The 25,210-nt window shown below is 37.1% G+C and overlaps 2 protein-coding genes and 1 pseudogene across 4 annotated transcripts; all 3 read right to left on the bottom strand.

Annotated features, from left to right (window-relative positions):
- Positions 1-964: 964 nt before the first annotated feature.
- Positions 965-10,593, bottom strand: LOC117916014 (annotated as a pseudogene).
- On the bottom strand, positions 3,136-4,818 carry LOC117916013 (pleiotropic drug resistance protein 2-like). Its single transcript, XM_034831810.1, has 2 exons — positions 3,785-4,818; positions 3,136-3,673 (listed from the first exon to the last, which is right to left on the bottom strand). The coding sequence occupies exons 1-2, from the start codon at positions 3,917-3,919 to the stop codon at positions 3,407-3,409; spliced, it is 402 nt and encodes a 133-aa protein (XP_034687701.1). The 5' UTR covers positions 3,920-4,818; the 3' UTR covers positions 3,136-3,406.
- Positions 10,594-16,138: 5,545 nt separating the features above from the next.
- LOC117916012 (pleiotropic drug resistance protein 2-like) lies at positions 16,139-23,810 on the bottom strand. 3 transcript variants are annotated; one of them, XM_034831807.1, is made up of 20 exons: positions 23,238-23,808; positions 22,941-23,061; positions 22,609-22,697; positions 22,431-22,515; positions 21,931-22,221; positions 21,751-21,841; positions 20,748-21,648; positions 20,476-20,636; positions 20,265-20,368; positions 19,931-20,087; positions 19,764-19,844; positions 19,441-19,589; positions 18,849-19,178; positions 18,467-18,757; positions 18,270-18,353; positions 17,716-17,849; positions 17,353-17,580; positions 17,077-17,248; positions 16,737-16,991; positions 16,139-16,625 (listed from the first exon to the last, which is right to left on the bottom strand). In XM_034831807.1, exons 1-20 carry the CDS (start codon positions 23,603-23,605, stop codon positions 16,356-16,358), a joined length of 4,362 nt encoding a protein of 1,453 aa, XP_034687698.1. In that variant the 5' UTR covers positions 23,606-23,808; the 3' UTR covers positions 16,139-16,355. The 3 variants fall into 3 exon arrangements, with proteins under 3 accessions (XP_034687698.1, XP_034687700.1, XP_034687699.1); XM_034831808.1 differs by lacking the exon at positions 16,139-16,625 and having other exon boundaries at positions 16,899-16,991; positions 17,077-17,271; positions 23,238-23,810; XM_034831809.1 differs by lacking the exons at positions 22,431-22,515; positions 22,609-22,697; positions 22,941-23,061; positions 23,238-23,808 and adding an exon at positions 22,292-22,419.
- Positions 23,811-25,210: the final 1,400 nt, after the last annotated feature.

Raw genomic sequence — 25,210 nt, 5'->3', positions numbered from 1 at the left:
CTCATTAGTCTGTTTATTTAGATTCAGATTACCTGTTTCTTATGAGTCTTCATCAACTACAAGTAAAGAGTGTTATTGCCTCTAGTTTTCTTTGCAATATCACTAGAAGTATGCTTGGTTGGAAGCACCACCCCGAAGAATTTGTGAGACCTGACTCGTTCCAGGGAAAAAGGGTTTTCCCAGACCATTATGCATTAACCAATCTAGTAGAACTTCTGTTTTGAGCCTGATTGCATGTTAATATGCATTGACCTCATTAGACGCGTAATATCTTTGGAAATATAAGAACTAATCGTCAGAATCTCATCTTTGGGATTGAATCCTTAATGCTGAAAGTGTTTTAGTTTGGGATGTGGTTCTATAAAAATGTGGTAGATGTGCACATTTAGTCTTCTTGAGCATGCTAATTTAGGTGCGTTCTTAGACAATGACACCATCTCAAAAAGGAGTTTAGTATTTTAAGGTTAAATTTGTCGCTTGACTGTAGCTCACATGATTGACGGCTCCCATTCGGTCAGGCCCAAAGTTTCCTAACTTATGATATGTGAAGAAATCCAATCTTGGGGTCGCATGGAAGGATGCACCCGTGTCAACAATCCAATCCATGCCTTGAATTATAATGTCATCATCAGAATTCAGAAGCAACATTATTGGTATTCTTGTCTTCATATTTGCCTAGGCAGTTCCCTTATTTTTCCTTTGCTTATAAATTTTGTAATTCTTCATGATGCGCACAAGTTTGCCACAATGATAACAACTAATACTTTTCCATGATTTGGACCTTGCGATTGTAAGTACTTTTGCTCCTATTTCTATTAATCGACAAGAGTAGGGAAGGATACAAGATTGATTCAACCCATTTTGTTGGAAATTTTTCTCATTAAAGTTGATCAATCCATGAATCACTTTGATCCTTGGTCTCAGGGACAATCAATGATGATCAGTCGCTCTGACATTGGATCGATTGAACATTAAGCAAATTTGAAATTTAAGATGTTTGACAACCCCCTTAGGCTTGCAACAATATTTTATCCCAAAATCATATTTTCCACATATCCATAACCTCAATGCTTTTACCATTGGCAAACACGAAGAAGAAGAGGAAGACCCAACCCAGATGAGCAAAGACCACAGGCACACGGAAGTCATGATCAAACCCCAAGTTTTCCTTCAGGAATTCATTCACTGGCATTGGGTCGCGTCTTGGTATTTCAAGCGGACTTGTCTTGTCAGCCAATTGAGATGCGATGATGCCATAGATTGTCCAAGCAACAGGGGAAGCCCAGTGGTACCACCTCCACCACACTGGGATTAGCTGCAAACATGAAATTACTTTCAAGATAACTCCTACTAACTACAACATCAATAATGTCATGAGTTAGAGAGAACACATACCGGCCAGGGGATGAGGAAACCAGAGAACGAGTTCCAGAAACTGACGACAAAGGAACTAACAATAGCAGCAATTTGATGGCCAGGAATGAGAGCAACCACCATCATCCCATACATTAAGTAGGTAGGGCACATGAATATGAAGTAATAGAAATACAAGTACGTGTCCGCTTGCCAGTGGAACCCAATCATGGAGTAAAGAAGAAGAGCATAGACCAAGGTTTGAATTGCAACATAAAGTGTCTCTAAGGCCACCAGCACAAGAGAAGATCCATATGAATCATAGATGCTGAAGGCCTTCATATTGGGTCTTTGCAGAGAAGAGAAATGAAGATGTGATATACTGTAACTCATGAATAATTTCACCTCATACCTGGGCAAATGCATAAGGCAAGAGTACATCCCCGCTGCTCGTTCTTGGTAGAATACTGTCCTCTCAATTGCAACAACAGATTGCACTGCAGAAGCATTAGTGAATCCAAGGAAAACAATGGCAGCATAGGTAGCTCCTAGTACATTCATCCAGTCTTGTTGTTTGTGTCTGTTGCCAAAATAGCATGCAGTTTGAACTTCATTAACCATTGTAGAAAACATGACGACATGTAATTCAAAATAAATACCCCAGATTTACATCTTGTCTCCTTTGTCCCAGAAGATAACACCGAATAGAACTCCAATGACGGTTGTCATGAAGAATCGGATAACATTAAATTGTGTGTTCCTCCAGTAGGAATGATGTTGTTTCCAGAAACAAGCCCTGCATTGAGTTATAAAGGATTGGGAATATTGGTGGGAAGTGAAGATCCTTTGACCCTGGTGCAGGAGTCCTTAGTTCATTAATAAGCTCCTGAATTCTCCTGAACAGTACAAAGAAAAGAGAAAATCAAGGATACAATTGGCGCAAAGACATAAGACATCAGGGAAGACAAGAAAACACACACACCCAACCCCCCAGAAAGTTTCCAAATTTTTGTTTATGACTCACTGATATAAAGTGGAGTATGCATAAACTTCTGCAAAATCAATGTCAAGTCGAGCCTCTACTGTGGAAGAGCTAATCTCCAGCATCCAGGTAGCTGGGATGTAACCGTCTTTGATCTTGGTACCTGGAACAGGCTGCAAGAGGTTTCAGGAATTAGCTGGTGCATCTGTTTTTAATCAAAGCCAAATGAATTTGATTCTGGTAACGAAAATATAAGAGAAATAGATGCTAGAATAGATAAGAGAGTTCAAGTAAGCTATCAAATAGTCCAGTTGTCGACATTGCAACATTAGAAACTTGGATGGAGGACTTCTTTTCTGAGCTAGAAAATTACGGTGACCATCATCAGAACTTAGAATGAGGCATTTGTTTTTTTCAGCACAATCAGAATGAACTTAAAATCTGAAATCAAATTGCTTTCAGTAAAAAGTTAAAAAAACAAACGACACCTTAGTCTAACACACTAGAGATCCTATGTTTCAGAAGATTTAATTTTGGGTGGAGGAAGTGGTCACCCATAAGGCTAAAACACGAGTATAAGAGAAACAAATCCTCCCTACGTCAAGACCTGGTCCTGCATGTATAGAATTGATACTAGTCCCCTCACAGAAGGGGATCCAGGCATGAAAAGACACAAGCAATATGGCTGAGAAAATGAGCTAGCCAAATCCCACAAACGGATTATAAATTAATTGGAAAACCTCTTCAGATGTCCTTCCATTACTATTCTGAAGCAAGGAGGTTCTCTGTGAGAAACACTGTTTTAATAAAGCGTTCTTTTGTAATTGATTATACAAAGTAATTATACAAACTTTGTTATGGTAAATCGATAAGAAAGAATAATTATACATACTGATAACAACATGAAAATCACAGTCGAGCAAACTTACAAAGAAGAGTGAAGGGGAAAAGAAGAAGAAACACTTCTGTTCTCTCTATTAACTATAATATTCTACAAACACTTTCCTGTTCTCTCTATTAACTATGATGTTCTACACTCTGTGTCCTGACTAAAGGATTCAAGTTTCTCTATCACCTCTGGAAGTTAATGAACTTGATGCCATAGGCAAACACGATGAAGAAGAGGAAGACCCAACCCACATGAGAAAAAACTACAGGTACAAGGAAGTCATGATCAAGACCCAATTCGTCTTTGATGAATTCATTTACTGGCATTGGACTCCTTCCAGTTATTTCAGCTTCAGATGTAATGTCACCCACTTGAGATGCGAAAATGCCGTGGATTGTCCAAGCAACTGGAGAAGCCCAGTAGTACCATCTCCACCATATTGGGATTAGCTGCAAACATGAAATGCTTTCAAGGTTAAGTGACATTCATAGTGACTAAAATGACCCCTGCTAACAATAACTACATCATCATTAATGTCATGAGTTAGTGAGGAAACATACCGGCCTGGGGATGAGGAAACCAGAGAACAAGTTCCAGAAATTTGAGAAGAAGGAACTAACAATAGCAGCAATTTGATAGTCGGGAGTAAGAGCAGTAACCATCATCCCATACATTGAGAAGTAGGTAAAGCACATTGAAAGACCAGATGTGAGTCTACAGTTAATTATTTTTGAACCACATGCCTTTGTGCTTTCTTTACTTCCTTTACTTGGATATGGTTAATGAAGTTCTCTTACTATTTTGTCAACAGATACAAACAACAAGACCTGATCAATCTATTGGGCGCCACCTATTCTGCTATTATTTTCCTAGGGACTTCAAATGCTTTTGCGGTGCAACCTATTGTAACAGTTGAGAGGACAGTATTCTACCGTGAAAGGGTAGTAGGAATGTACTCGGAGTTGCCTAATGCATTTGCTCAGGTGGGAGACAAAATAGTTCAGTTGCATTATATTTATATACGAAGGTTTTCTGCATCTATGATTTAAATGCATCCTTTCTTGTGCAAGTGGCCATAGAGACAATCTATGTTGCAATTCAAACCGGTTCTCTGGTTTGAATTGCAACATAGATTGTCTCTATGGCCACCTGCACCAGAAAAGATGCATATAAATCATAGATACCAAAGCCCTTCATACATAAACATACGGCAACTGAACTATTTTGTCTCCCACCTGAGCAAATGCATTAGGCAACTCTTGAGTATATTCCTGCTGCCTTTTCACGGTAGAATATTGTCCTCTCAACTGCTACAACAGGTTGCACCGCAAAAGCATTTGAAGTCCTGAGGAAAATAATAACAGAATAGGTGGCTCCCAATAGATTGATCAGGTCTTGTTGTTTGTATCTGTTGACAAAATAGTAAGAGAACTTCATTAACCATATCCAAGTAAAGGAAGTAAAGAAAGCACAAAGGCATGTGGTTCAAAAATAATTAACTGTAGACTCACATCTGGTCTCCTTTCCTCTAGAAGATGACACCGAATATAAAACCAATGGCAATCGTCATGAAGAACCGGATAGCATTATACTCAAGAGTTCCTCCAGTAAGAGTACTGCTGCTTCCAGAAAAAAGCCTTGCATTGAGTTACAAAGGATTGGGAGTATTGGGTGGGGAAATAAAGATATTTTGACCCTCGTGATGGAGTGCTTAGTTCTTTAATAAGATCCCGATTTCTCCTGAAAAAGATGAAACAGGAAAATTGATGGAACAATCAATATAGAGACATCCACATGCTCACACAAAAAGGGAGGTGGAAGAGAGATTGATAGCCAAAAAAAAAAAGGAGGATGGAAGGTCTTAATTTTGTTTATTACTGACTGATAAAGAGCAGAGTTGGCATAAACTTCTGCAAAATCAATGTCAAGTTGAGCCTCAACTGCCGAAGTGCTGACCTCAAGCATCCAGGTATCTGGATTGTAACCCTCTTTGATCTTGGTAACCCCTGGAACAGACTGCAAGAGGTTTCAGGAATTAGTTTAAGTTGGATACCTGATATCTGGACTCTACAGATCAAGTTCTTTGCTTTGAAAACCTTCAGTACTTGGGCAAAATACTTGCTGGTCTATACGTTTTCAATCACAAGCCAAAATTTCAGGATTTTTTTGTAGTGAAAGTAGAAGAGAACAGGTGTTAGAATATATAAGAAACTTCATGCAAAGTATCAAAAAATTTCAGTTGTATGGAAATTAACATCAGAAACTTAGACACAGAAAGAGTGCTCTTTTTCTATTCCATTATTTTTTTTCCCCATTTTCTGAAGCAAGAACCATTTGGGACTAGAAAATTGGATTTACCTACATCAGAATTTAGAAATGAGGCATGGTTGTAGCGTGATTGGGTTGGAATAAACCACATAAAGAAAAAGGGAAACGAACCTCGAGATATTCAACAATCATGTGAGACTGGTGACCAAGAGGTCCAGCGTAAATCACTTGTTCTCCTCTCTTCATCAACAGAAGCTGTAAAAATAAAAAATGATATGATGGTACAATAGAGGACATGGACCATTCATGATTATTGGCAGAAATGCAGCAAGCTTACAAGAAGGAACGACTATAAAGTTGAAATATACCTCATCAAATGCTTCAAAAATATCAATGCTCGGTTGGTGAATTGTACATACAACAGTTCGCCCAGTATCCACTGTATTCCTTACAGTACGCATCACAATTGCAGCAGCTCTAGCATCAAGGCCAAATGTGAGCTCATCTATAAATATGATGGAGGGATTAGCAACTAACTCTACAGCCATGGTGAGCCTCTTCCTCTGGTCAGTTGAAAGACCATCTACTCCCACAAGTCCAACTAGAGCATGCCTCAATGGATGGAGCTTGACCAAATCCATAACTTCTTCAACAAACATCTACAAGAAAAAAGAATATCACGTTAACTACACTGCCCATCAGCATAATCTTTAAAACATAATGGTAGTGATTCCAATGAAGAAGTGACATACCTTTCGTGTTGAATCCTTTACATCTAAAGCAAGACGGAGCCAAGCAGAGTACAAAAGAGATTCATATACTGTCACATATGGTGAGTGGATGTCGTGCTGTTCACAGTAACCGCTGACCCGAGTAAATGTGGCTTGGTTCTTTGGGTAACCAGAAATGCTTATGCTTCCTTCAATATACCCACCAGTCTTCCTCCCTGCTAGCACATCCATCAAAGTGGTCTTTCCAGCACCACTCACACCAACTAGTGCAATCAGAATACCAGGCCTGAAAGCACCACTAACATCATGCAGCAGTTGCAGACAGTCCTCTTTTACCCATTGGCTCTTCATTTCCTGATAAGGAACCAAAGTTCATCAATAGAAGTTATAGTACAACATCAGATATCTACATTGATTTCAGAACACTCTAAAAGTATCTGTAGAAAGCTCTCAAAACTGAAACATATGGCTTAAGTATTCAACCAAAACAACAAAATCACAAGAGTATAGTTGGCATTTCATCTCTTGTTTTTCAAATTTTACTAAAAACAAAGCAGAGATAGATATTGTCACATGGATGCTGTAGATATATAAGCGCTGAGAAACTTACAGCAGGCATATCCACATAGTAATTCACATGGTTGAATACAAGTGAAAGGGGCTGGAAGGGCAGAACCATTCCTTTACCTTGAGCATTTCTCACAGACATATCAGTACCTGTAATTGGTGATGTGATATTAGACAAGCAATATTGGTCTTAAAGGTGATGTTTATTTGGTTTCTTTTAAGTCAAATGTCTACTTTGGCAAATGTATCATACGGAGTCAAGCAAGAAAATAGGGAAAGCAACCAAGTTGAGATCCACAAGAGGCAGGAGTAGGACAACCAACCCTCGTTATTTGATGTCAATTGCCTCCTACCATTGTCATCAGGGTTGTCCTCCAGAAGTAGAGATTTAGTATCACCAGGAGCTGGAATTGAATTTGGGGAAAGAATCAACACATGAATCTCAATCCCATAAAATAAACCAATTAATAAATGAAAAGTATTGACTTACAATTGAGAAACGATAGCGCTGCAATGAAAAGAATGTTGAAAAGGAGAGAAAATGCGAAAAGTACACCTACACAAATCTAATACCAACGTTCATCTGAAAATAGGCCTATTTGCTTAAGAAGTGTTACTCCAACTGAATCAGTGGAATTGGTGACAAGCTGTGCAAAAGAAATGTTAAGGTATTATTAAGCTTATCTGATGGCTCTGGCTATGAAATTAACAGACCAATGTAGTTATATATGTAGGATGTGCATGGCAAAAAACCCACAAAAGAAATGGTCAAAATTCAATGCAGTTCATAAGTAGATTTCTTTTCTACAGATGGGAGTACTTACATTGTTCCATCTCTCATCAAGAAATTCATTGATGGCAATTGCATTTTGTCCATACATCATGGGTGAAGCATAGTAGCCCCATATCATCCATGGCTCAATATCAACTGCAAACCGAGAAGGAAATGGTTATATTTAAGTACAAGATTACTATGTGCAGTGTCTTAGTTAAACAATAAGAAGTTTAACAATAAAAAACAAATGAATTTCTCACCTCTGGCCACCACATAACCTCCAAGCACAAAAACAATGAGCAAAGTAAAGCTACCAAGTATGTTTGCAACAACTGGTGTCCTTCCAGTGGCTGCAAGGAAACGGAAGAGAGAGAGAGAGACATTTGATGAACACCAAACAAAGCTAAGAACTGTTTGAAGAACCTGAAAATGTTGTAGATATGTCAATAAATGAAACTCCCACTTGTGAGACTATGAGAGTCCAGTGAACATTAAACCAACATACTGAAAAGCAAGGAAAAAGTTCACATTTACCTACTGGCAGCAGGAGCAAATCCAATGGTGTAATATGTAAGAACAATCCAAATCCCAGATTCTATAAGGGAGACAGGAATTTGCAGGACCCAAATTGGCATGGCAAAAGCCCATGCAAGGTAGAACAAGAAATCCCGCTATTTATAGAACACAGGAAGCCTGAATACTGTCATTGAAAGCTCTTGCATCCCATTAAACATCACATTAATGAGACTGAAAAACAGTGCTCCCCAAAATTTTGGTGCATCTTCTAATTGACCAGATTTCATTTCTGTTCTCAAGAACACAGTCATGGCTATTGTTCCCATGATTAATAACTGGGTAGCCTTGAATATGTATACAAAACAACTCCGCTTCATCAGCAGCCATTCCCTTGAAAAACATGCTCTGAAGAGTTCCCAGTTGGATATACCGTACTTTTCCTTCACCAGAGCCGCAGGATGGGCTCTAGATTTGTCATAAGGAACCCCAATATCTTCCAAACTCTGCTGGCCAACATGGAAAGAGTTGAAGCTCCGTGCAAACTCAGGTACTGAGATATACCTGTAAGGTTGGTTCTTTCTAAACCAGTATTGTTCTTGATCCTTCTTGGAAGTTACTTCTTGCAGAAAGTCCGCAACCTCTTTCCTGTCTGGGCATCTAAATCCCATGTGCTCAAAGAATTCAAGAACATTCTCACGTGGGCCTTGGTATACAATCTTACCTTCTGAAAGAAGAATAATGTCATAAAAAAGATCATATGTTTCAGGTGGAGTTTGCAAGAGAGAGATGACCATGGTTATGTCAGAATATGGAGCATCTGCTTCATGAACTTGACAATCTGAAAGGTTGTGGAACTGTCCAGCCCTGTTGATATTTCGTCCATGAAAAATGCTTTTGCTGGTCCGACTAACATTTCACCTGCATTCGATATAATTCATTACAGTTAGAAAATTGGAGTGTTTATCAGAATCGAGTATTAAACATTCCTCCACAAAAATTCTCTAACATAACCATACATACCGGTAGTAACACGCTTCTTTTGTCCACCAGAAATGCCCCTTCTCATCTCATCTCCCACCATAATATCAGCACAAATATCCAGCCCAAGTATCTGATGGAAAATCAGAAGATGCTCGGCTTGTCAGACTGCTTGTTAAATGAGTGAATAAAGATGCAAGCGCAGAACAGAGAGTAATAAACCTTGAGAACACAATCTGTGATCAAACTGGTTTCTTGGCCAGCCATGGCTGTGGCCTTCATGAATGCATCAATCTCAGGATCTGATTTTATACCCGCTTCTTTCTCCCATATTGACAACTCAACTAGCATTTCATACCTGTTCCAACTCCCAAGCAACGTCCTGAGAAATTCAATGTCTCATGGACTGTCATCTCCCCATGGTGAAGATTATGCTGGCTGATATAAGCACATGTTCTCTGAGGGACAAATTCACTGAATTCATGACCACAGTAGGTTATTTTCCCAGTTATCTGTCCATAAAGTAATTATTAGTATGCAGAAATGAAAGCCATAGTCCATTTGATTCTTCACTTGGCCTAGCTCAAGTGAGTTTTTCATTTTCCAAAGACCAAAATGATTCAAGTTTTATTTCATTTTTCCTCCATTTTGTCAGCAACCGCACACAAGGTGAGATGACATATCAAACACAAAAACTCAAGGGGAGAGAGGATGGACAAACCCTTAGATCATCATCTTGTTCCCTTGAAAGAACTTTTAGAAAAGTTGTTTTTCCAGAGGCAGGAGGCCCAAGAAGCAGAGTCATCCTGAAGAACAATAAATCAATAGATGAATCACATGAAGTAACCTCGGAGACAAAAATTGAACACCATGCTAGTGTTTCTGAAACATGAACTCACCTTGATGGCCTTATGATTCCGCTCACATTCTGGAGTATCTTGACAACCCTTTTTTGCGATGGAGAAAGCCCAATCATTCGCATTACTCCCTATTCTCATTCATTTCAAGGAGAAAATAATTCTCAGATATTACTGGTACAAAAGCTAAGAAAGGTGAGAAAGGAATAAAACATTGACATAGGAAAAAGAAAAAGCAGGGGGAAGAAAATATTTCTCCTAAAATCATGAAATTAGGGATCACAAGCACTAATTTCCACTGCTTTTACTCTTGTGAAAAGAAAATTATACCTTATTTTCTACTCGGAAGAAAATCTCAACTCTAATTAACAGGAAAGGAAAGCAAATGAAGAGACAAAAGAAAGAAAATACCTCAACGGCATTCAACGTAGAATTGAGCAGAGTTGGAATAGCTCTAGTGCCAACATATCCATCTCCTTCAATTGACAAATCTGGAATCTCACTTCTATCTTAGGAATCTCAATCCCTACCCTGTTTCCATAAAATTCCGCAGTCAACAAAGCCTCGTAGGTCGGTAACCTCTCAATCGCAGCCCATTTCAGCTTCTCCTCGTCGTCTTGAATCTACACCTGTAAATCCTCGTTCTATTCCTTCACTCCACTTCTCGACCAAAACGCAGCGTTTTGACTGACATTTACAAGCAATGGCGGCAGCACTGGCCGGGGACGACCTGCCGCGGTCGGGGAGCATGGCCAGCAGTCGCCGGAGCTGGCGGTCGGCGAGTATAAGGGAGGTGTCGAATGCGCCGGATGAGTTTCAAAGAAGCGGTCGACAGGTGGCCGACGACGAGGAGAAGCTGAAATGGGCCGCGATTGAGAGGTAATTTCAGCTTCTCCTCGTCGTCGGCCACCTGCCGATCGCTCCTCTGAAACTCATCCGGCGCATTCGACACTCCCTTATACTCGCCGACCGCCAGCTCCGGCGACTGCTAGCCATGCTCCCCGACCGCGGCAGGTGTCCCCGGCCAGTGCTACCGCCATTGCTTGTAAATGTCAGTCAAAATGAGCGGAAAGGAGCTTTCTTCACCACAGGCAGGATTAGAAATATTTCTGATATCAAGCTTTACTAATTCGGGGTTCATTAAAAAATGATGTCTTTTCTTCCTCTGTTTTATAACTCAAATTATATGATTGAAAACTGACCAACAACAACTCTGATTCAAGCTTTCGTCACACCGCTGCATCCGCTCATGTTTCCTCACCAACACCAGCCAGCCAGCCATGCTTCATTTGACAACATGTTCACGTTTTATATCTATATATATAGATATGTATATTATCAGCATTAAATATATTAACCATATATATAAACAAATATTATAAACTATATACATATATTATAAATTAAATATAATAAAATTATTATAAATAAATTATTTTCTTGTGATTGTGACTTTTATATAATAATTATATATAAAATAAATATAAATGTATCAAATTATAAACATTATTATTAAATATCACAACTATGCATATATCATCATTTTTTTATATTATTTAATATAATTGAATTAAATGTATCATAATTTTAATATTAAATATATTTTAAATTAGACATATTATAATTAAATATCATAATATTATTATGAAATAATATTTAATGTAATTTAATAATAAATATACACTTATAAAATTCATATTTTTTATTGATGTATATGATATTATCATCAAATATGATAAATCATATCATTCATATATCAAATTTTTCAACAAAACAATTTTTAAATGTTTATTATATTTCTAATTACATTTCTACAAGGTTTTTCTTATATTTTCATGAATTTTGATCAATTTTAAGTTCATCGATATTTTTTTTCAAAATATCCATCGATATATCCGTAAAATTGAAATATTGATATATCCGTGATTATTGATATTTTCATCTTTAGCTACATCTAGTTGTTCAAACCCAAAAACAGATTTAGTGAGGCTTTTATTAATTAAATGAGTTGATAAGACATTAAAGAACCAGGTAAATATGCATGAACACTTATGTACTTTGTTCACCGGTTGCTTCATGTTTTTGTTCTCATTGATGCTTAAGGATTTATGTAACAACTAAACACTACCACCACCAATCATCTCCCACCTCACCCATTCTTTGTTCGGCGAAAATTGATAAAACCTCATGAAAATATTGAGAAAGATTCTAAGAATTGATATAATAAGTAATATTAAACATTTTAAAATTGTTTTATTGTAGTTAATATTCGACAATAATATGGAAACAAAGTGGTGTGTGCTGAAAGCTGTGAGTGAAGCATGTTGAATTGTGTGTGATGAGAGTGAAAGTGTGGCTGATGTGTGTGTGTTCATAGTGGCAACCTGGTGGTCTCTTTCTCTATGCAGCTATGCATGCCTTCTTCATCAGTTCGACTAGTGTATGTTCTCCAAAATTTAGCCGGTGGTGTTGTTCTTCACAAGCTTATGCAAATTCTCAAAATTCAGCAATCTGATGCTTGTGCTAGCAATCTGGTGGTCTCAAAATCTGATGGTGTGATCATATGCTTGTTGTTTTTCTCCTCATAGTTGTGCACTATCAACTTACCTTTCCACAATTAACAATTGTACACAATCAGCTTGCCTCCTCAAAGTTCTAAAGACTTCCCTCTAAAAATTTTGATCATTCTTTCAATATTCCCTCCAAAATTCAAATCTGTCCATTAACAGCCACCTCTCTAAAACCTTCTCATCATTTTCTCTCCAAGCCAAAACCATGTACTAAATCCATGTGACTCTTTAGAACATTCTGCCACCTTCTTTTTTCCACAAACCGTGCACCAAACAGCCTCCATTCTAGAAAAATCTGGTACTTACACCAATCCCCATCGTGTCTACAATCAGTTCAGGTGTTCTCCAAGTCCTGATGCTCTCCACTTTGCAAATTCTGATTTTTTTCCGATAAGTCTCGTGTGAATCCTCTTCAACAGCCCACTCTCATGCGCTCCTTCTAGAGAAATCCTCTTCACCATGTCATTGTCTTATGAATCTCCATTAAAATTTGTAAATATTTGATTGCACAACATTCATACTTTCATTTCATTTTTCTTTAAGAATCAATAAACATCGAAGCCACTTACATCTATAGCTTCTCGGATCTCCACTCAAACACCAACAGAACATGGTCTCCACTAAATCAACACGACTGAATCATCTAATTCCCCCCGTCAAATTTAACCATGCGAACACACGATTGCAACTCTCCAAAAATTCATTTCTCTATTTTCAGATCCAAAGTATCTCCACCAACATCATGCAAGAGGTTCTCCATCTCCAAATCTCATCGAATTTTCTCTCAAATTTTCTTCATCCGAACACACTCTTAACTTTCAGTGGAAGACTCATCAGTAGCCTCAGTATGCAAGTTCATAACAGATTCAAAAATTTATTTCCGTCCTCCACACATAATCCAAACTCCTAGTGGGGCTTAGGAGCTACAGGCTCTAAGACAGGGAACATACTAGTAGGAGTGATAAACTTTACTAGGAACACTCGTGAATGGATGCAAAAGGAAACAAAACCCAAGAGGAATAAAGAAGAAGTAAACTAATAAAAGATATTCAAACAAGTCGCATTTCATCATCTCTCCAATGGGTTTAGCAAAAATAAGTGAAGAAACTAGAGAATGGGTTTATAGCAGACACAAGAATGTGATCTTGAGACATCATATAATAGAGATGAACCCAAATTCATGCATATATCCAAGCAAAACCATGTAAGCCATAGATGATGCTGCACTAGAGAAAATCCATACACAAACCATATTAACAATAAAAAGATTCCTTCCATTAATACACCAATCTGGAAGGTTGAAAGGTGGTATAGGAAGTCAAAATGCTCATACCTGGGGTGAACCGTAGGGGGCTTTGTCAACAAACCCACATGTGGGATTTGTCTTCTGCATTGGACCTACAGCAGCCTACCCACCACCAGCCAGCCAAGCCCACAAGCAGCCCACAACAGCTCGCTTGTTCCATCAGCGTGTGGGCTTTTTATGGAACTCATTATATTTGTGAGGCCAACCATTATGCTGCACAACTCCTTTGATGCGTGTGTATATATATATATATAGAGGTAATAATGTTTTACATTAATGTTGTTTGCAAATTTTTATAATATAAAATATTTGTATTCATGTTTATTTTTATAATAATTATTAACAATAAATATGAAAATATAAATTAATTAATATAATTTTTTAAAATTTTAAAATAATAAAATGTATAGATATATAGATAAACTTAAATGTTTTAATTTTCCTCTCATATGTAAATATTATACATATTTTATTTAATAAAATTTAATATATTAATATATTTATATTTATGTTTATCATTTAATAGACATATCAAATACAAAAAAATAAAATGTTATAATTTTAATATTATATAAATTTCTTAAAATTATTTTAATTTTAATAAAATATAAATTATATATTATAACATCACCGACCGTAATTCGACCACCGATCCAACCAGTGAACCGTGAACTGATAACTTTTCTGATTCAATAACCAGACCGGTTCTGAAAACATTACCTCTACCAATTTCGAAACCCCCACCCGGTCCCTCTCTGTCTTCCCTAAAATGCCAAACACAAAACTGGGGTCAGGGTCAACACTTTTGTTTTTATTTTATTTTGATTTACTTTCTAGTTTCAAGTTCTCAGAATCTGATTACTTGTTCAAGGCAATCACTTGCAGGTTTCTTTTGCTTGCAGAATTAGAAAATAGGACTGACATGGCCTACTTTCAAATCCTTCTGTTGTCACTTCACTTGTTTGTGAGAAAGTGAAGGGTGAGATGAGCTGTTTCTCCATCCACGTGGGCTTCAAAATTTCTCTGCTTGCTATTAGCTGCCAACTCCTGCCTTGGATACTTTTTTTCTGGGTAAAAATAGCATTTGAATTTTTTTCCTTTTTTTGTTTGTTTTTTTTTTTCAAAATAAATGAACTTAGTAGATAAAAAAGAATCTATATGCCTATGTGTATAATTTACAAAATTATTAGACTAATTAAAATCATTTCACAAGAATATTAAATTAAAGAAAAACATTTTATGAAATTGTTAAATCAAATAAAATCATTTTTCAAAAGTATTAAATAAAAAACATTTTTCCAAGGCATTACTTTAAATAAAAGTATTTTTCAAAATTATTAAATTAAAATAAAGTGTTTTTTTTTCTCTAAAAGTATTAAATTAAAGAAAAGCATTTTATGAAATTGTTTAGACTAACTAGGAGCATTTTACCTAATTATTAAATTAAATACATGAGTAAGATAAAAAAAAAAAAGTACTATAAAAAATGATAAAATAACGGAAAATAAAATAAAGAAAAAAAAATGATAGATAAAATATAAATAATAAATAATTAAAAAAAAAGTACTATAAAAAATGATAAAATAACGGAAAATAAAATAAAGAAAAAAAACGATAGATAAAATATAAATAATAAATAATTAAAAAAAAAAAAAGTCATGCAACCATACAAAACAAGTCATGAAAGACATACTTAAAGATGATCTAAGCGGGTCACATAAAACTAAATGGGCTTAAGTGTTCCTAAGTGGGCCTAGATGTGCCCAAGTGGGCTTAGGAGTGTCAAAATGGGCCTAAGTGGGAATGGTGTGGCTAAGATGAGTCAAGATGTTCCTAAATGAACCGAGACGAACCTAAATGCCTAATATGGGGTCAAGGTGTTCCTAAATAAGCTATTATAAAAAGAAAAAAGGAAAATCCTAAATCTAACTCGAGTTGTCAAGGGTTACAATAGGGACTAGATAAATCTCTTAATCAAAGTCTTTAATAGTGATTCAAAGAATTAAACCACATGAGTAGCAATGAGTCATTAGGAACTATTAAGGAGTATTGAAAAAACACTTAATATGGCACAAGATAAGGACAAGAATATACCTTATGATGTGCTCGAATGATAAAATTGAGGGTCTACAACCAGTATAAGAGAAATAAATCCTTATTGGATCAAGACCCTGTCCTATATAGAATTGACATTAATCCATCACAAAAAGGGATCCGGGCATGAAAAAGAAATTAAACATAGGCAATATGGCTTAGAAAATTATAAATTAAGTAATCGGAAAACCTCTTCAGATGTCCTTCCATTACTTTGTTGAAGCAAGGAGGCTCTCGGCTAGAAACAGTGTCTTAATAAAACATTCCTTTGTAATTGATCATACAAAAGTACAAACCAAAGCATTTATGGTAAATCGACAAGAAAGAATAATTACATATTGATAACCAAAGTCAAGCAAACTTATTACAAAGAAAAACGACGGGGAAAAGAAGAGGAAACACTTTTATGTTCTCTCTATTAACTATAATATTCTACACTCTGTGTCCTAACTAAAGGATTGAAGTTTCTCTATCTCCTCTGGAAGTTAAGGAACTTGATGCCATAGGCAAACACGAAGAAGAAGAGGAAGACCCAACCCACATGAGCAAAGACTACAGGTACAAGGAAGTCATGATCAAAACCCAAATTTTCCTTGATGAATTCATTCACTGGCATTGGACTGCTTCCAGTTATTTCAAGATCAGTTGTAATGTCACCCACTTGAGATGCAAAAATGCCGTAGATTGTCCAAGCAACTGGGGAAGCCCAGTAGTACCATCTCCACCATATTGGGATTAGCTGCAAACATGAAATGCTTTCAAGGTTAAGATACATTTATGGTGACTAAAATAACCCCTACTAACTATAACTACATCACCATTAATGTCATGAGTTAGAGAGGACACATACCGGCCTGGGGATGAGGAAACCAGAGAACAAGTTCCAGAAATTAAAGAAGAAGGAACTAACAATAGCAGCAATTTGATGGCCGGGAGTGAGAGCAACAACCATCATCCCGTACAATGAGAAGTAGGTAAAGCACATGAAAATGAAGTAGTAGAAATAGAAGAACTTGTCCACTTTCCAATCGAACCCAATCATGGAGTAAAGAAGAAGAACATAAACCAAGGTTTGAATTGCAACATAAATTGTCTCTATGGCCACCTGCACAAGAAAGGATGCATATAAATCATGGATGCAGAGACCTTCATACATAAATATACTGCAACTGAGCTATTTTGTCTCCCACCTGAGCAAATGCATAAGGCAACTCTGAGTACATTCCTGCTGCTCTTTCACGGTAGAATACTGTCCTCTCAACTGCCACAACAGGTTGCACTGCAGTAGCATTTGAAGCTCCAAGGAAAAGAATAGCAGCATAGGTAGCTCCCAGTAGATTGACCAGTTCTTGTTGTTTCTGTCTGTTGAGGAAATAGTTCGTAAACTTCATTAACCACATCCAAGGAATTAAATTAGTAGAAAGCAAAAAGGAATGTAGTTCAAAATTAATTAATTCTAGGCTTACATCTGATCTCCTTTGCTCCAGAAGATGACACCGAATAAAACACCAATGACAATCGTCATGAAGAAGCGGATAGCATTATACTCAGAGTTCCTCCAGTAAGAGTAGCGCTGCTTCCAGAAACAAGCCTTGCATTGAGTTACAAAGGATTGGGAGTATTGTGTGGGGAAGTAAAGATCTTTTGACCCTGGTGCTGGAGTGCTTAGTTCATTAATAAGATCCTGAATTCTCCTGAAAAAGATGAAAAAGGAAATTGATGGAACAATCAGTATAGAGACATCCACATGCTCACACACAAAGGGGGGTGGAAGAGAGATTGATAGCCAAAAATAAGGACGGAAGGTCTCAATTTTGTTTATTACTGACCGATAAAGAGCAGAGTTGGCAAAAACTTCTGCAAAATCAATGTCAAGTTGGGCCTCAACTGCCGAAGTGCTGACCTCTAGCATCCAGGTAGCTGGATTGTAACCCTCTTTGATCTTGGTAACCCCTGGAACAGACTGCAAAAGGTTTCAGGAATTAGTTTAAGTTAGACACCTGATATTTAGACTCTACAGATCATGTTCTTTGCTTTGAAAATTTTCATAACTTGGGCAAAATACTTGCTGGTTTATATGTTTTCAATCAAAGCCAAAATTTCAGGATTTTTTGTGGTGAAAGTAGAAGAGAACAGATGTTAGAATATATAAGAAACTTCATGCAAACTATCAAAAAATTTCAGTTGTATGGAAATTAACCATCAGAAACTTAGACACAGAAAGAGTGCTCTTCTTCTATTCCATTCTTTTTTTCCCATTTTCTGAAGCGAGAACCATTTGGGACTAGAAAATTGGATTTACCTACGTCAGAATTTAGAAATGAGGCATGGTTGTAGCGGGATTGGGTTGGAATAAACCACATAAAGAAAAAGGGAAACGAACCTCAAAATATTCAACAAGCATGTGAGACTGGCGACCAAGAGGTCCGGCGTAAATCACTTGTCCTCCTCTCTTCATCAACAGAAGCTGTGAAAATAAAAAATGATATGATGGTGCAATACAGGATATGGAACAATCATGATTATAGGAAGAAATGCAGCAAGGTTATAAGAAGAAACCACTATAAAATTGAAACATACCTCATCAAATGCTTCAAAAATATCAATGCTCGGTTGGTGAATTGTACATACAACAGTTCGCCCGGTATCCACTGTATTCCTTACAGTACGCATCACGATTGCAGCAGCTCTAGCATCAAGGCCTGATGTGGGCTCATCCATAAATATGATGGAGGGATTAGCAACCAACTCTACAGCTATGGTGAGCCTCTTCCTCTGTTCTGTTGAAAGACCATCTACTCCCGGAAGTCCAACTAGAGCATGCCTCAATGGATGGAGCTCGACCAAATCCATAACTTCTTCAACAAACATCTACAAGAAGAAAGAAAATCATGTTCACTACACTGCCCATCAGCAAAATCTTTAAAACATATGGTGTAATTCCAGTGAATAAGTAGCATACCTTTCGTGTTGAATCCTTTACATCCGAAGCAAGACGGAGCCAGGCAGAGTACAAGAGAGATTCATAAACTGTCACATATGGCGAGTGGATGTCATTCTGTTCACAGTAACCACTGACCCGAGCAAATGTGGCTTGGTTCTTTGGGTAACCAGAAATGCTTATGCTTCCTTCAATGTACCCACCAGTCTTCCTTCCGGCTAACACGTCCATCAAAGTGGTCTTCCCAGCACCACTCACACCAACTAGTGCTGTTAGAATCCCAGGCCTGAAAGCTCCACTAACATCACGTAGCAGTTGCAGCCTGTCCTCTTCACCTTGGCTCTTCATTTCCTGATAAGGAACCGAAATTCGTCAATAGAAGTTATCGTATAACATCAGATATCTACATTGATTTCATAAAACTTTAAAAGCATCTGTAGCAAGCTCTCAAAACTGAAACATATGGCTTAATTATTCAACCAAAATAACAACAGCATACAAGTTTAATTCGCATTTCATCTCTTGTTCTTCAAACTTTCCCTTAAAATAAAGAAGAGATGAGATGTTGTCACATCGGTATTTTAGATATAAAGTGATGGAAAACACAACTTACAGCAGGCATATCCACATAGTAATTCACATGGTTGAATGCAAGCGGAAGGGGCTGGAAGGGCAGAACCATTCCTTTTCTAGATTCATTGTTTGCGGCACCAATAGCTGAGCTGGAACCCGCTTGAGCATTTCTCACAGCCATATCAATACCTGTAATTGGGGATGCAACATTAGACGAGCAATATTGGTCTTAAAAGATGATGTTTATTTGATTACTTTTAAGTCAAATGTGCACTTTGGCAAATGTATCATACAGAGTGAAGCAAGAAAATAGGGAAAGCTACCAAGTTGAGGTCTACAAGGGACAGGAGTAGGACAACCAACCTTCATTATTGGATATCAACTGCCTCCTACCGTTGTCATCAGAGTTGTCCTCCAGAAGTAGAGATTTAGTATCACCAGGAGCTGGAATTGAATTTGGGAAAAGAATCAACACATGAATCTCAATCCCATAAAATAAACCAATTAATAAATGAAAGGTATTGACTTACAATTGAAAAACGATAGCGCAGCAATGAAAAGAACGTTGAAAAGGAGAGAAAATGCGAAAAGCGCTCCAACACAAATCCAATACCAATGTTCCTCTGAAAATAGGCCTTTTTCCTTGAGAAGTGTTACTCCAACTGAATCAGTGGAATTGGTGACAGGCTGTGCAAAAGAAATATGAAGGTATTGTTAAGCTTATATGATGGCTCTGGCTATGAAATTAACAGACCAATGTAGTTATATATGTAGGATGTTCATGGCAGAAAACCCACAAAAGAAATGGTCAGAATTCACTGCAGTTCATGAGTAGATTTCTTTTCTACAGATGGGAGTACTTACATTGTTCCATCTCTCATCAAGAAATTCATTGATGGCAATTGCATTTTGTCCATACATCATGGGTGAAGCATAGTAGCCCCATATCATCCATGGCTGAATATCAACTGCAAACCGAGAAGAAAATGGTTATATTTAAGTACAAGATAACTATATGCAGTGTCTTAGTTGAACAATAAGAAGTTTAACAATAAAAAGCAAATGAATTTCTCACCTCTGGCCAGCACATAACCTCCAAGCACAAAAACAATGAGCAAGGTAAAGCTACCAAGTGTGTTTGCAGCAACTGGTGTCCTTCCAACGGCTGCGATGAAACGGAAGAGAGAGAGAGCCATTTGATGAACACCAAAGAAAGCTAAGAACTGTTTGAAGAACCTAAAAATGTTGGAGATATGTCAATAAGTGAAACTCCCACTTGTGAGACTATGAGATTCCAATGAGCATTAAACCAACATACTGAAAAACAAGTAAAAAGTTCACACTTACCTACTGGCAGCAGGAGCAAATCCAATGGTGTAATATGTAAGACCAATCCAAACCCCAGATTCTATAAGGGAGATAGGAATTCGCAGGACCCAAATTGGCATGGCAAAAGCCCATGCAGGGTAGAACAAGAAATCCCTCTGTTTAAAGAACACAGGAAGCCTGAATACTGTCATTGCAAGCTCTTGCACCCCATTAAACATCACATTAATGAGACTGAAAAACAGTGCTCCCCAAAATTTTGTTGCATCTTCTAATTGACCATATTTCATTTCTGTTCTCAAGAACACAGTCATGGCTATTGTTCCCATGATTAATAACTGGGTAGCCTTGAATATGTATACAAAAGAACTCCGCTTCATCAGCAGCCATTCCCTTGAAAAGCATGCTCTGAAGAGTTCCCAGTTGGATATACCATACTTTTCCTTCACCAGAGCCGCAGGATGGGCTCTAGATTTGTCATAAGGAACCCTAATATCTTCCGAAATCCGTTGGCCAACATGGAAAGAGTCGAAGCTATGTGCAAACTCAGGTACTGAGATATGCCTGTAAGGTTGGTTCTTTCTAAACCAGTATTGTTCTTGATCCTTCTTGGAAGTTACTTCTTGCAGAAAGTCCGCAACCCCTTTCCTTTCTGGGCATCTAAATCCCATATGCTCAAAGAATTCAAGAACATTCTCACGTGGGCCTTGGTATACAATCTTACCTTCTGAAAGAAGAATAATGTCATCAAAAAGATCATATGTTTCAGGTGGAGGTTGCAAGAGAGAGATGACCATGGTTATGTCCATAATATGGACCATCTGCTTCATGAATTTGACAATCTGAAAGGTTGTGGAACTGTCCAGCCCTGTTGATATTTCGTCCATGAAAAATGTTTTTGCTGGTCCAACTAACATTTCACCTGCATTTGATATAATTCATTCCAGTTTGAAAATTGGAGTGGTTATCAGAATCGAGTATTAAACATTCCTCCACAAAAATTCTCTAACATAACCATACATACCAGTAGTAACACGCTTCTTTTGTCCACCAGAAATGCCCCTTCTCATCTCATCTCCCACCATAATATCAGCACAAATATCCAGCCCAAGTATCTGGTGGACAATCAGAAGATGCTCAACTTGTCAGGCGGCTTGTTAAATGAGTGAATAAAGATGCAAGCTCAAAATAGAGGGTAACAAACCTTGAGAACATAATCTGTGATCAAACTGGTTTCTTGGCCAGCCATGGCTGTGGCCTTCATGAATGCATCAATCTCAGGATCTGGTTTTATACCTGCTTCTTTCTCCCGTTTTGACAACTCCACTAGCATTTCATACCTGGTTCCAACTCCCAAGCAACGTCCTGAGAAATTCAATGTCTCGCGGACTGTCATCTCCCCATAGTGAAGATCATGCTGGCTTATATAAGCACATGTTCTCTGAGGGACAAATTCGCTGAATTCATGACCACAGTAGGTGATTTTCCCAGTCATCTGTCCATAAAATAATTATTAGTATGCAGAAATGAAAGCCATAATCCATTTGATTCTTCACTTGGCCTACCTCAAGTGAGTTTCTCATTTTCCAAAGACCAAAATGATTCAAGTTTTATTTCATTTTTCCCCCATTTCGTCAGCAACCGCACACAGGGTGAGGTGACATATCAAACACAAAGAATTAAGGGGAGAGAGAATGGACAGACCCTTAAATCATCATCTGGTTCCCCTGAAAGTGCTTTTAGAAAAGTTGTTTTTCCAGAGGCAGGAGGCCCAAGAAGCAGAGTCATCCTGAAGAACAACAAATCAATAGATGAATCACATGAAGTAAGTTCGGAGACAAAAATTGAACACCAGACTAGTATTTCTGAAACATGAACTCACCTTGATGGCCGTATAATTCCACTTACCTCTTGGAGTATCTTGACAACCCTTTTTTTCGATGGAGAAAGTCCAATCATTCCCATTACTCCCTATTCTCAATGATTTGAAGGAGAAAATAATTTTCAGATATTACTTTGACATAGGAAAAAGAAAAAGCAGTGGAAAGAAAATATTTCTCCTAATATCATGAAATTAGGGATGACAAGCACTAATTTCCACTGCTTTTACTCATGTGAAAAGAAAATTAATACCTTATTTTCTACTAGGAAGAAAATCTCAACTCTAATCAACAGGAAAGGAAAACAAATGAAGAAACAAAAGAAAGAAAATACCTCAACGGCATTCAAAGTGGAATTGAGCAGAGTTGGAAGAGCTCTAGTCCCAACATATCCATCTCCTTCAATTGACAAATTCTGGAATCTCACTTCTATCTTAGGAATCTCAATCCCTACCCTGTTTCCATAAAATTCAGCAGTCAACAAAGCCTCCAAACGCTCAAATAAATCATTAAACAAACTTTTTGGAAAACAAAATGTTTGTCATTGGATTGAAAGCTTTTTCCTCCGTGTTTTTCCTCAATAGCCAAAGAAGCATTCGAAAACGGAGAAAAGAAGAAAGAAGAAGCAGACCTATCGATTCTGTCCCTGAGCCTCGTGAGAAACCTCTCGTTATCATCCTCAACAACTTTCAAGATACTCTCCATCAACAGCCTCTTATCTTGGGCTCCAAGATGACTAACATCAACTTCATTCTGAACAATTCTTCCATCGCTCATCACCTGCTTCAGCATCCCCTTCCTCATCCTATCGTAGGTCGGTAACCTCTCGATCGCGGCCCATTTCAGCTCCTCCTCGTCGTCTGCCACCTGCCGACTGCTCCTCTGAAACACATCCGGCGCATTCCACACCTCCCTTATACTCGCTGACCGCCAGCTCCGGCTACTGCTAGCCGTGCTCCCCGACCGCGACAGGTCGTCCCCGGCCAGTGCTGCCGCCATTGCTTGTAACCGTCAGTCAAAACTCTTCTTTTTGGTCGAGAAGTGGAGTGAAGGAATAGAACTAGAATTTACAGGTGTAGATTCAAAACGCAGCGTTTCGCTCTGAAAACCAGCGCGGAGATGAAGCTGAAGTAGCTTTCAGTAGTGAAGACTTTATACACAGAGAGATATCATACATGAAGGTGACGAGCATGCGTCGTTTGTGTACTTTTCTCCATGGACGTCGAAAAGTCAACTGTGTAGCATTCTAGATAGGGTAAACGTGGGGGTCTGTTTGGGGGAGTTGGATACCGACGGATGCGGGAATCAATGGTTAATCTTGTGTTCATATTGCTGACCGGTTCGAGCGTGTGAAACACCACACATTTTTCCCTTTGCTTAGTCGTTATTAATAGATGGGATGAAGAAATGGGAGGGTGAGTTGATTGGTCCTTAAAACAACAGCTAACGTATTTTTGGACATATTTAGGAGTCAATATTTTCAAAATAAAAATAATAATAATAATAATAAAACACATTATTAAATATTACTTATAAATGTTTTCCAAAAATTTTAAAACCAATATTAGAAAGTCAGTTAGACTTGGAAGCTTCTAAAGTCAATTTGGTTGAACCGAAGAACTTTCAAAACCTATAGCTTAAGATCTTACAATATGAGAAGCTAAAACACAAAAGGATCATTCAAAATTTAATTGATTCTTCAAATATCTATGTCCACATCGTCATATAAATATTTGTAATTTAATAAAATAAAATAAAATAAAATTGAAATATTAAAAATAAATAAACTTTTATAAACTAAGTAGGTATTTCGCAAATCAATTTAATAACTTAATTTAAGTCATTAAATGAATTAAGTATGTTTAATAAAATGATTTAATGGTATGATTTAAAGTTACAAACAATTTTAAGTAACAGTAAAAACAATTAACTTATTCTTAAGTTTACATATTTATTTTACATTTTTTCCCTCGTTATCTCCATAATCTCTTTTATTACTCCACAATACCCACTCTTACTTAAACTCTTTTACCATAATTATAATTTATGAGGATAAATATATTAATTTGATAATTTAGAATTAGTTTTAAGTTAATTTTATCAAATAATCTTAATACTTAAAATAATAATTAAGTAATAAATTTTAAGTCAACAACTTAAAATCAACTTAAATTAAGTAGTAAATTTTATCAAATATCTCCTAAGTTACCTTTTGCACCAATAGTTTTTAAAGATATTATATGAATTTTCCATTTAAAAAAATAAAAATATTTTAATAATTCAAGAAGATCCATAAATAAATGGTTTACACATGACCAAAACCCAACTCTTCCAAGTTTTAAGACTTAAAAATAGTATTTTTATTCTCTACACAACCGGATGTGGATCTTTTTACTCATTTTGCTTCATTCTATCAAGGAAAATTCTACAGTGCAACTTCAGCCATTGGATGAGAGATTTTTAATTTGAGTCGTCCAAATGGTAAGTGGTAAAATTAAAAAAAAAAAATAACCTTATGAATTTCATGCATTGGAAATACAGGGTTCCAATTTATAATATTGAAATATATCATTTCAAAGTATTGCTTAAATAATTATATTAAGA

The sequence above is a fragment of the Vitis riparia genome, chromosome 6, assembly GCF_004353265.1.
Source record: "Vitis riparia cultivar Riparia Gloire de Montpellier isolate 1030 chromosome 6, EGFV_Vit.rip_1.0, whole genome shotgun sequence".
Taxonomy (NCBI): domain Eukaryota; kingdom Viridiplantae; phylum Streptophyta; class Magnoliopsida; order Vitales; family Vitaceae; genus Vitis; species Vitis riparia.
This window is presented reverse-complemented; position numbering and strand designations above follow the sequence as displayed.